General features: G+C 44.4%; 1 protein-coding gene across 3 annotated transcripts; it reads left to right on the forward strand.

Annotated features, from left to right (window-relative positions):
* The first annotated feature begins 518 nt into the window (after positions 1-518).
* FST (follistatin) lies at positions 519-7,149 on the forward strand. 3 transcript variants are annotated; one of them, XM_087443269.1, is made up of 6 exons: positions 519-986; positions 2,895-3,086; positions 3,516-3,734; positions 4,072-4,296; positions 4,994-5,224; positions 5,688-5,947. In XM_087443269.1, coding segments are annotated over exons 1-6 (954 nt in total). In that variant the 5' UTR covers positions 519-901; the 3' UTR covers positions 5,690-5,947. The 3 variants fall into 3 exon arrangements, with proteins under 3 accessions (XP_087299395.1, XP_087299394.1, XP_004423083.2); XM_087443268.1 differs by lacking the exon at positions 5,688-5,947 and adding an exon at positions 5,954-7,149 and having other exon boundaries at positions 520-986; positions 4,997-5,224; XM_004423026.3 differs by lacking the exon at positions 5,688-5,947 and adding an exon at positions 5,954-7,149 and having other exon boundaries at positions 521-986.
* Positions 7,150-11,861: the final 4,712 nt, after the last annotated feature.

The raw sequence follows: 11,861 nt of genomic DNA on the forward strand, positions 1-11,861 counted from the left end.
CAACTCTGGGCCGGGGGTGGCCGCCAAGTCAGGCACGCACAGACCCAGACACAAAACGTCGCCGGGGCCGGCGTGCAGGCTGCGGGGGCCTGAAACTGCAGCGCGCCCCGGCGAAGCCGTGGGGCCGGCGCGTTCCCACCCGACCGCGAGCGGGAGATTTCAGCAGCCGGGGGCTCTCGGGGCGTTTGCAAAGTCTTTCTGAAGCGGAGGAGCGGCGGTGCGGAGACACACTGCCGGGTTCCCCCCGCTCCGCCCGCCGCCTCCTCCCGCGCCCCCGCCGCGTTCCCCCCCCCCCCCTCGCGCACACACACACACACACACACACACACACACACACACGCACGCCACCCCGGGCGTGCCGGCGCTGCCTGCGAGCGGCGGCGTGCAGGACTTGAAGTGGGTGTTCTTCCCCACTCCCCACCCCCGAAGCGTCGCCCCCACCCCCCGGCCCGGTCGCCTTCCCCCTCCCTCTCGCTCCTACGCAAATAAGAACTCGGCAATTCCCCTCCTGCCGCTTTGATTTCGGGCACCTCCAACAGATAATTGGGAAGGGTTTCCAGAAGGTGGGAAATGTCACCTGATTCACACTGAACTTTTAAAAGCTCCCCACCCCCAAGGAAACGCGCACACCCTCGCTCGCTGCCGCCCTCCCACTGCCCCACACACTGGGAGACCGCCCACCGCAAACCGCGGAGACCCCCGTCTAGATTTAAAGCGCGGCTGCGCCCGGCTTCTGACGTCCATTGAATCGCGCGGGCCGCCGGCGGCGAGCGCGGGGCTGCGCCGGGATCGCTGCGCCCTCAGCCGCTCGCCTCTGCGACGCGCGCCGCTCGCCCGAGCCACCCGCCGCCGCGCCCGCTCCCCGCGCCGCCGCGCTCCTCGCCCCGCGCCTGCCCCCAGGATGGTCCGTCCCAGGCACCAGCCCGGCGGGCTTTGCCTCCTGCTGCTGCTGCTCTGCCAGTTCATGGAGGACCGCAGCGCCCAGGGTAAGCGAGGCGGGATGCGCTGGGAGGCTCGGCTTGGGCAGGGGTTTGTACTTTTCTGTCGTCTCCACTTGGTCTGTTCTGAGCAACGCTGCTCTCAGAAGATGTTGGACCAACTTATCGACTCTGGGATGGAGAGAAGTGGGAAAACTGAAGGCAGTGACACTCTAGGACTGGGAGCCGAGTTTGGAGCGCGGTTATCCTAAAAGGAAAGGGAGTGAGCTGGAGTCGCTCATTAGTTAGGATTAGATGCTCTAAGTTCTGGACATTATGAGTTTAGATGTTATCTCCCCTGTTTGGCTCTGAAGAAGGAGACAAGCATCAGTAGCCTGGAGATTTCTGTCGACACATTTGCAATCTAACCTCTCTCCCTCCTACATATTTTGGATACTTTTAAAAATTTTAAGAGTGGGGGTCGGGGGGCATACTGAAATTTCTTTGATGGCTGGGGAACGTGATTTCAGAAACTTTGCCCAAACTTGGAAATGTGGGTGCTGAAAATTTTAGAGGGAAGTAGCTTTCTGCTTAGTGGACGCTTCTTCCAACCCCCTCCCCCAACCCCGAAAAGAAAAAAAAAAAGACCCAAATTATTACCCCGAGTGTTTTGACTGGTTTACAGGTTTTTTCCCCTTTGCCTCATTCCTCTGTTAACTTTCTGTAGAACAGTGAGAAACCCACAACTGATTTAAATTCTGAGATGCATTAATAGCAAATTTCTAAACTTTATTTTTTAAAATTAGATTTATTTCAATTAGTCTTCGGGTAGAATTCTTTTTAAATAATAATAGCAGCTTGCGGTCCAGTTATTGTTAAAGTTATATAGATAATCCATGAGAAGTCTTTCTGAACAAAATCCGAACATTAAGAAGGGGGAAGGAGGAAAAATTACTTGCAAAGATTTCTTGGTAGATGTGAGATAGGTATATGTTACCGTGAAATGGTAGGAAGACTCTCCCCCCTTTACTTTTTTCCCCTGCAGTTTTCTTGAGGCAGACGTGTAACTTGCCTTGCTTTAGAGTTAACATTTTAATTGTGTTGTAAACCGTCCCCCTGGGCACTGCCCCTCGCCGTCTGCACCGCACTGCTCCGAGTTGCCCGCCTTTCGGGGCGAGGCGCTGCCTGGGTGCGGGGAACGTGGGCGCCCGGGAAAGCAGCCCTCGGAGATTTCGAAAGATCGCGGTGGCCGCGGGCGTCCTCTGGGTCTGGCGGATTGCAAAACGGGCCCGTCGGGCGGGCTGCGCCTCGAGGTCGAGGCCGCGCGGGGCAGTTCCGGGCAGGGCCCGGTTGCTTTTTTGCTTTCATTTTTCACAAGTGCCTCTTGCTTGATCTGTTCCTGTGTGTGTGTGTGTGTCTGTGTGTGTGTGTGTGTGTGTGTGTGTGTCTGTGTCTGCCTCGCGCGCTCTCTCTTTCTTTCTCTCTCTCTCAAGTTCTCCTACTTTCTTAACCCCTGTCACAAATAATTCCCGTACCGCCTACATGAAACCAACATGTAAAAACATCCGTCGCATCCTGTTTTTGTCAGGTTCTTTAATCTGCTGTTCGAGTCGCTGCAGGTTATGAAATGGGACGAATAAAAGTAAACAGTCTAGTAAAAGTCAATGCAAGCTGCACGTGTTGTGTCTGGGTCACTGGTAACTGACATTGATATGGCTCGGGCGCTCTGGCTTCTCGCGCTCGCCCTCCCTCCCCCTCGCCCACCTCCCACCTCTTCAATCTGGGCTTTTTCACCCTTTCCCCACTCCTTCACTCCCTTCGATTTATTTTCTGCTTTTCTCTCCCGTCTGTCTCTTTTCCTCCTACACGCTCGCTCCCTCCCCATCTCCGCTGGTCCCCTAACCTTGCACGCCCCGCTACCTCCCTCCCCCTACCCCGTGCTCACTCACCCACCTCCCTACCCCTGTCTCCTCGCAGCTGGGAATTGCTGGCTCCGCCAAGCGAAGAACGGCCGCTGCCAGGTCCTGTACAAGACAGAACTGAGCAAGGAGGAGTGCTGCAGCACCGGCCGCCTGAGCACCTCGTGGACCGAGGAGGACGTAAATGACAACACGCTCTTCAAATGGATGATTTTCAACGGGGGCGCCCCCAACTGCATCCCCTGTAAAGGTAGGATTCTTCCTCCCCAGTTTGCAGGCCTTCAGTAGAGGGCGTCTTACCCTCAGCTTCCCTACTGCCCAGCTGGAGTTTGGGACTAGGAGAGCTTTGTTCGTGGCTTCCCCCTGTCTTCCCCCAGCCCTGGTAAGCCGTTCGGGTTGCATCTTGCGTGTTACAGACTACAGGCAAAACAAGGTCGGCAGAGGTTCCGGGACTTCTTAGCCAAGCGTGGTGGTGAAGCCAGCTAACCTGCGCTCTTTGAGAGAGATTTGGGTATGGGGCGCAGCCCCACTGTCCGCCGCCTGGACTTCTAGGAGGGCGCCTAGGCCCCTCCGGCACGAACCAATGGCTGCATGATTGCGCAAGGAGCCCACAGACCTCCTGGCTGACCTGCATACTGCCTGGCCCTGGTTTTAATCCATGTCTCTTTCCAACTCGTAGAAACGTGCGAAAACGTGGACTGTGGACCAGGAAAAAAATGCCGAATGAACAAGAAGAATAAGCCCCGCTGCGTCTGCGCCCCAGATTGTTCCAACATCACCTGGAAAGGCCCAGTCTGTGGGCTGGACGGGAAAACCTACCGCAACGAATGTGCGCTCCTCAAGGCCAGATGTAAAGAGCAGCCAGAACTGGAAGTCCAGTACCAGGGCAAATGTAAAAGTAGGTCCTACCGGGCTCCCTCCTTCAGCTTTCTGCCTGAGGTAGACCCACTGGAAGACCCCTGGGGGATGATGTAGTCCACAATAAGAGCCTAACAGTAATAACAATGATCCCAAATAAAGGACCCCTTTTCTAACTTCTAAAGACTCCTTAAGAACACTGAAGGGACCAATGTAGAGTCATAGAGTCATAGATTTTCTCTTGTAAACCACAGGGCTCCCAAAGTGCTTTTTGAAAGCTGGATGCTTCCATTTTATGATTTCCTTGATAGTATCAAATTCTCTGTCCCTAAGGACCAGAAGGTGCCTATTCATGTGTGTTTCCTTCTTTGTTTCAGAGACCTGTCGGGATGTTAACTGTCCAGGCAGCTCCACATGCGTGGTGGACCAGACGAATAATGCCTACTGTGTGACATGTAACCGGATTTGCCCAGAGCCCACCTCCTCTGAACAGTATCTCTGTGGGAATGATGGAGTGACCTACTCCAGTGCCTGTCACCTGAGAAAGGCCACCTGCCTACTGGGCAGATCGATTGGATTAGCCTATGAGGGAAAGTGTGTCAGTAGGTATTCTGGATTGAGGAAGGAAAAAAGAAAACAGGATCAAAAAGGCTAGTTCCAGTATTAAAACTGTGAGGTTAACCAATAAATAAGCCCAAAACCTCCCCAAAGGCACAGTTTCACCAAAGGGAGAAAAACTCTCCAGTTTGGGTAAACTGTCTTGACCACAGCATTCCTCAAAGAAACCATTGTCTTCCGGAAGCTATGGCATATATATTGAAATGCCAGCAAGAAACAGGAAACAATTTTCTGTCTTAGAAAACTTAGAACTCACTTGATTTTACACATTTTTTTAAGTGCTAGACTTGCTGGAAGCAAGAAATAATTACTTAACAGTTCCTCAAATCTGTTATCAGATTCTGATAACTGATGGAATTCTTTTTTAAAAGATCCCACTTGTGGGAAGTAATCAAACACATGTTTAACTCAAGGATACTGTGAAATCCTGTTCCAAAAAAATACTATTTTCATGCACTAATACAGTATGTAGGAAACTGGGGGTTTGTGTATGTCTGTGTGTGTGTGTGTGAGTTTCAGTTTTATTTTCAAGCATTTTTTCGTAATATTTCCATTACCCTCACTAGTGAGTATTAAGATATGTTATATGTTTATATGTTTATGTTGATAGGGGACTAGATAAAGGGAGAAAAGGGGAACAGGGGAAATGGATTTACTCATCACAGGTGTATTATATCCTAGAAGCAAAGTCCTGTGAAGATATCCAGTGCACTGGTGGAAAAAAGTGTTTATGGGATTTCAAGGTTGGCAGAGGCCGGTGTTCCCTCTGCGATGAGCTGTGCCCTGACAGTAAGTCTGAGGAGCCTGTCTGTGCCAGTGACAATGCCACTTACGCCAGCGAGTGTGCCATGAAGGAAGCTGCCTGCTCCTCAGGTGTGCTGCTGGAAGTAAAGCATTCCGGATCTTGCAACTGTAAGTTTCATATTTAACCTTGCTGAAATGTAAGGCTTTCCCAGGCAAGCCCTAGGGAATGGAGATATAAAAAGCCCAGAAATCTCCCCATGTAAGCCCATTTCAGTTTAAGTTAGGTAGCTGCTAAATTTCACCAGCAATTCAGTAATCCACAGTAAAATTCCATGGAATGTTTCCTGGCTTTTAGGACTTGTCCAATGATCATCAACGGGGTTGCTCTACAAACCTATTTCCAGTCATTTGCCCCTAATTCTTTTGCTTTAGTAGTGTGCTTTGCTGTTTGCTTTATTAACACTTGAATCTAAACTAACTGCTTCAAAAGTTGTTTTTTTTTTTCTTTTTCAAAGACAGCTTTATAGTATCACACACGGGCTGCTGCTTTTCGCAGTTGCCTTTACTAACTGAATTAAGGACCCAAAGCAGTTATACCTAGAACACAAGAGCGCTTTTTATCTGATTTCAGGAATCTGCCCGTAAAACCTGAGCCATTGATTCTTCAGAACTTTCTGCAGTTTTTGACTTCATAGATTATGTTTTTAAAAAAAAAAATTTTTTTAACTTATTGCATAACAACAGATGCCAAAAAAAAAAGCATCACACTGCAAGTCACATAAAAATGCAACGCTGTAATATGGCTGTATCAGAGGGCTTTGAAAACATACACTGAGCTGCTTCTGCGCTGTTGTTGTCCGTATTTAAACAACAGCTCCCCTGTATTCCCCCATCTAGCCATTTCGGAAGACACCGAGGAAGAGGAGGAAGATGAAGACCAGGACTACAGCTTTCCTATATCTTCCATTCTAGAGTGGTAAACCCTCCATCCATGTTCAGTGTTGATATAGCCTTTGGGCAAAAAAGAAAAAAAAAAAAAGGAAAGAAAAGAAAAGAAAAAATATATTGTCCATACTGTAAATAAGTGTATGCTTATTTATTTGGGGGGAAACGATACATAAAGGACCTTTGTCCTAAAGCTCTCTCCCAGGCCACCTTGTTACTCATTGGACTCGGAGAGACGGTCATTGTGAGGTCTACTGGATGAGGCCCATAGTTGAGACTTGTAGACATTTATTTATACTGTGTCATGTTTTATAATTTATACATAAAATGTCTGGTTGACTGTACACCTTGTTTTTGAAGAAATTTATTCGTGAAAGGAAGAGCAGTTGTTATTTATTGTGAGGTCTCTTGCTTGTAAAGTAAAAGCTTTTTTTTTTCCTTGTAAACCATTTAAGTCCATTCCTTACTATTCACTCACTCATCTGTCTCCCTTCATTTCACTGTTGTTAGACTCTTTTCCACTTTAACAAACTTGCATGTCAGTTTCTGTCATGTTTATTTATTGGATTCTCTGCTGCCTGTTCTGTACATACATGATCCCTCGGGTTTTGTTTACAAGGAATCTTGACTGACCAAAAGCCATTATAACTGACTCAAATAGAAGGTACAGAGGATACATCTTTGGGGAAACTCCTACTTCGGTTCTCTTGTTGTGATGAAGACATTTGCGAGAGAGGGGATGATAGCAATGTTAGAATACTAGTAATGTACTTTTAAGATGTTACAGATCCAAAGAAATTGAGTGATATGGGTGTCGGGAAACTGAAGGAAGCGGAATGCTACACATTCATCCTTTCGTTAGGTGTTTCCTTTAAGCTAGTCTGCTGTACCTTTTAAATTAGTTCTTCTTCAACCAATGTGTCACTAAAAGTTATATCAAAGCTTTATCAGTTCAAGTTTCTTGCTTTTCATAATACTTTTTTCTGATGCAATTTTATATTTTCAAACATGGCAAGTTAAATATAAATTCATTTAAATATATAGTTTTGTACTTTTCTACCATGTAAATGTGCAATGTATATAAAAGTTATAATGTGTATTTGTAAATAAATGATGAGTGAAAAAATAAAAAAATTTTAAAAAGCCAATGGTCTCAATTGCTGATCATGTAAAAGAAGTTGTTTGGGCTTTTGAGTAAAAATGTGTATGATACATTTGCTGAGAAATATAGTTATCACTGAAATTGGTGGCCAGGACAGTAGAAGCTCCAAAGCAAAGTAAATTAGAAATTACCTCGGTAGAGTTCAAAAGATAAAAAGATGTGAGGTCCAGCAACCCCTTTGTAGGAGTAACAGCATACCTGTCACTAACCGTGCGAAGAAACAGACTGTAGGTGTGGGTTCCTCCCTGCAATGTACCAAGCCTAAAGTTTCCTCTTTAAAAAGACCATCTTCTTAGCTATCCTTGTTGCAAGCTCATCTCCATAGCCAGGGACACCCTTTATCTTTCTTCCTCTAAATAAAGTGGATCTTAGATCTTTAAAAAACATAGCACATCACAAGGAAAAGTGAAAATAGACTAATATTGGACAAGCACATTCTAGAAATCAGAATATCAACTACAGAAATAGGCATTATAGTGTTGGAATTCTAGGGACTTGGGTGTGGTGAGGATAGGGTGGGAGTGGATTTCCACAATGATGTCCATGGTTCATGGGGATTAAGTAATGGCACTCTCAAGGTAAGAGGACGTGTGTCAATATTTTGCAGTTTAAGTTAGACGGCCAAGTCACACTATTAGAGCCTCAGATTGGCATTTGGGGCATCAATCAGTGGTCCTTGTAAAATGTAATACATAGTAATAACTAGTTAATACAAGTTTTTAATTCATTGTGTGCTAGTTCATTGCCTAAATATATTAAAAATGCTGAAGAAGTGCAACATGCAAAGAAGTGAGAATGAGGACTGTGGAAAGGAAAGAGCAAAAAGCAGTCAATATTGCCAACATGGCTAAACAAATATGTTCTTTCTTTCAAAGACCATGACCCAAGTTCTTAGAAGTTTATCCCTTTTGTGAAAACCGTCTTTAATGTAAATAACTGTGTATTAAAAATGATTATGGAAGACTGACACAGTCTTCAACTGTGGTCACCAAATGAGAAATTTGGTGGAGGCAGAGGGGCCTCTGGGGTAGGCGGAGTTTGTATGATGAGGAGCCCAGAGGGTTTTGTTAGCCTTCAGCCCCAGTTTCCAGAGAAAGGGGAAGGAGGTGCAGACACACAGGCTGCCATTAATTGCAGGAAGACAAGGGTCGTAACTTCTCCAATGCCCAGGAGCTACTGGCTTGCCACTAGGGATGGGCTTTTGGGAAACGAAAGAGAGCTGGCAGATATAGTTTCACAGCCTTTCCTGGAGTTGATTTGTTACTTTGTCCTGGGATGCTGCAGACGCTTTAAAGCTGCCACTGACGATCAGAGTAAAAACGTCAAATATAGCAGACACCGATGTGTGTCTTGGCAACGGGGAGTGATAAAATCAACAGCTTGCCTTTTAAACAACATCCGGATTATTTATTTAAAATTTGTATTTCGTATTTGTCAGCATCAATCATTCCTCTCAAACACCAGACAGTACTTCATTTTCCTTCTTGGAGTTTCCTGCTTTTCCAGTAACCCTGTATTAGGCTAATTAGTACCAAAAAATAGAAGTCTCTTTTAAAATTAAAATTAATATCATTAGGCTATTGTTAAATTTCAACTATGACTCAGAAAAGTCTAATTCACTTAGGCATATAATGGAATTAATAGAAATAGTTGCTAGTAACTAGTTTTGATGAGTATGACTACATCATAATCATCATTAGGAATTGCAAAATATCAAGTAATAATGAAAAATCTATCAGAATAATTTTCATCAGGTGTCCATTTAAATTAAGATTTTTATGTGCTGTATGGGAATGGTTCCTAGAGTATGGGGAAAGTAAAATCTGGCATAATTAGAATCATTCTCAAACATGACAGCTAAATGCAGCACCTGGCCTTAGACTGGATCCTGTAACCAAGGGGGAAAAATGCTATAAATGACACTGTTAGGCCAACTGACAAAACTGGAATACTGTCCTTAGATTAAAGTATTGTAGCAATGTCAAATGTACTGAAATTGATTACTATACTATGGTTATGTAAGAGAATATCCTTATACTTAGGAAATATCCAGTGAAGTATTAAGGGGAAGGGACCAAAATGTATGTACCTTACCCTTGAATGATTTAGAAAGAAAAAATATAGGTTTATTTAGGTTTTTTCCCAAATATATTCAAAGAGAAAGCACACAAACGATAAATGAAGTAGAGTAAAATGTTAACAATAAGTGAATCTGAGTAAAAGGTATTTGGGCTTTTTGTATGTGTGCGTGTGAGGAAGATTAGCCCTGAGCTAACACCTGTTGCCAATCCTCCTCTTTTTGCTGAGGAAGATTGGCCCTGGGCTAACATCCGTGCCCACCTTCCTCTACTTTATATGGGGTGCCGCCACAGCATCGCTTGATAAGTGGTGCGTAGGTCCACGCCCAGGATCCAAACCCACAAACCCCAGGCTGCCAAAGCGGAGCACACGAACTTAACCACTACGCCACAGGGCCAGCCCCATATTTAGGTATTTTTACAACTATATTTTTGCAACTTTTCTGTAAGTTTGATATTATATCCAAATAAAAAGTTTAAAATTTTAAAAAGTCACTCCAAGGAGAGGTGCACAGTAGACTGCTTCTCCCATTCTCTTGGAAAGCAACTGAAATGTCAGAGTCATTAAAAAAATCATTTTGTACAACCAAAAGACTCCAGAAAATAATTCCAATAACTTTACCAAGGCTACTTAAAGAATCAAAATTGGCAATGAGAGAATTCCTGACACCTAAACCATAACCAAGATGAGAAACAGCCTTTTCTTTTCTGTAATCATCTTAAAATTTAGAGCGATTAGTAGCTTTTCTAAAACACTCCAAACACCCAAAACTCCACACTCCCCACTGCTTGCTATCTATTATTTGGACAAGTAATTTAGCCTCTCCGTGCCTCAGTTTCCCTGTACGTAATAATGATAATGAAAGTGTCTCCCTCATAACAATGTTGTGAGGATTAAAAGAGCTAAGATGTATAAAGGGCTTAGATCAGTGCCTGGCATATGAAAATCAGTCAGTAAAGAAGTGTCCTCTAGGATTAAAATAATTGTTATTAACTATAGAAAAAAAAGGTGGAATCGTGGCTCATCAACCAAACTCTACCTTGAAAATGCAATGAATGAGGAATGGCACCAATGAAGACCAGAAGCACCAGAGCAAACATTTTTTTTTTTAATGGAAGGTAAATATAATTTTAAAGTATTTTAGCCATGTTAATATTTAACAAAACTTCACGATGTTCTAGGTGCTGTAGCAAAAGTGCACAGTTCAAAATAACAGGTTTAGATATATTATTTCCCATAGAAATCTAGAAAAAATTCACTTCCTACCAACATTTTCAAAGCCACAAAATGTGCCTTTTGTCCTTTTATTCACACACCCAACACAATCCCTGGTAATAAACTAAATTAAATCATCTTCTTCAATTTTAATATGATTTCCTACATGAGGACTATAGATTCCTAAAGAGGGTAATGAACTATTTCCAAACTATTAAAAATCCTAGTGTAGGGCCGCCCCGTGGCTTAGCAGTTAAGTGCGCGCTCTCTGATACTGGTGGCCCGGGGTTTGGGTCCCAGGCACGCACCGACACACCTCTTCTCCCGCCATGCTGAGGCCGCGTCCCACATACAGCAACTAGAAGGATGTGCAACTATGACATACAACTATTTACGGGGGCTTTGGGGGAAAAAAAAAGGAGGAGGATTGGCAATAGATGTTAGCTCAGAGCGGGTCTTCCTCAGCAAAAAGAGGAGGATTAGCATGGATGTTAGCTCAGGGCTGATCTTCCTCACACAAAATAAATAAATCTCTTTCAAAAAAAAAATCCTAGTGTAAATTATGCAATTACTAGCTGTAAAAATATGGTATATTATTTAAATAATAAACTCATTTATTGAAGAACATTTTTCAAAACTTGGGTCCTGAGACAGACACATTTCTGTCTTCCCATTCCACTTTCCATTCAGATCAGCACAGTCATTCTTCAGCCAAAAGTTGTCATGTAAATAGACTCCAGGCATGCCTGCTCTGTGTATCAGCAGACCTGCCCAGACATGTCCGAATCCCAGCTTCTATTTAGCTGGAATCCCCCCATGAGTACTGGATGGTCCCTAGGGTTTGCCATCCTTGGACCTCAGATATCTTGGCTGGTACCATCAAGATTCCTGTGGCTGAGCCCTTCAGACACTTAAAAACATATTCTCTGGATTACACCAAATGAAGTCTTGGCAGAGCTGTAATTTATCATTTTTCTATTTTAAGAATATGGCCCAGGAACCAACTGGTACTATTGGGAGCCAGATATTCTCCCAGCAAAAGTCTCTTATATTCATTCCCTGAGGACTCAGGTCTCTGGCTAAAGAATGAGCATAAGCTTTTCTCAAGAATTTGGCGCATGAAAGAAGTTAGAGGCAAAGTTACAATCCTAGTGAGGAAGAGGAGGTTCTCCATCTATTCTAGTTCCAAGAAGAGATCTTAATAGATCTCTATCTTTTCCAGCACTAAAAAAATTGCTGGGATGATTTCATGGTCATGATGCATCCCATAAGCGGTGGTGACAGTGAAAGACCAAGGCGAAGGCCAGTATCTATAGTTTCCTGAGATTGCTGTGGCCTTAGGGCCCAATGACAGTAAGTAACAGAGTGGTTGGATTACTCAAAAGGCCAGCGATACCTAGAAAT

Source organism: Ceratotherium simum, chromosome 18 (assembly GCF_057802395.1).
Source record: "Ceratotherium simum simum isolate JZ-2026a chromosome 18, ASM5780239v1, whole genome shotgun sequence".
Lineage (NCBI taxonomy): Eukaryota > Metazoa > Chordata > Mammalia > Perissodactyla > Rhinocerotidae > Ceratotherium > Ceratotherium simum.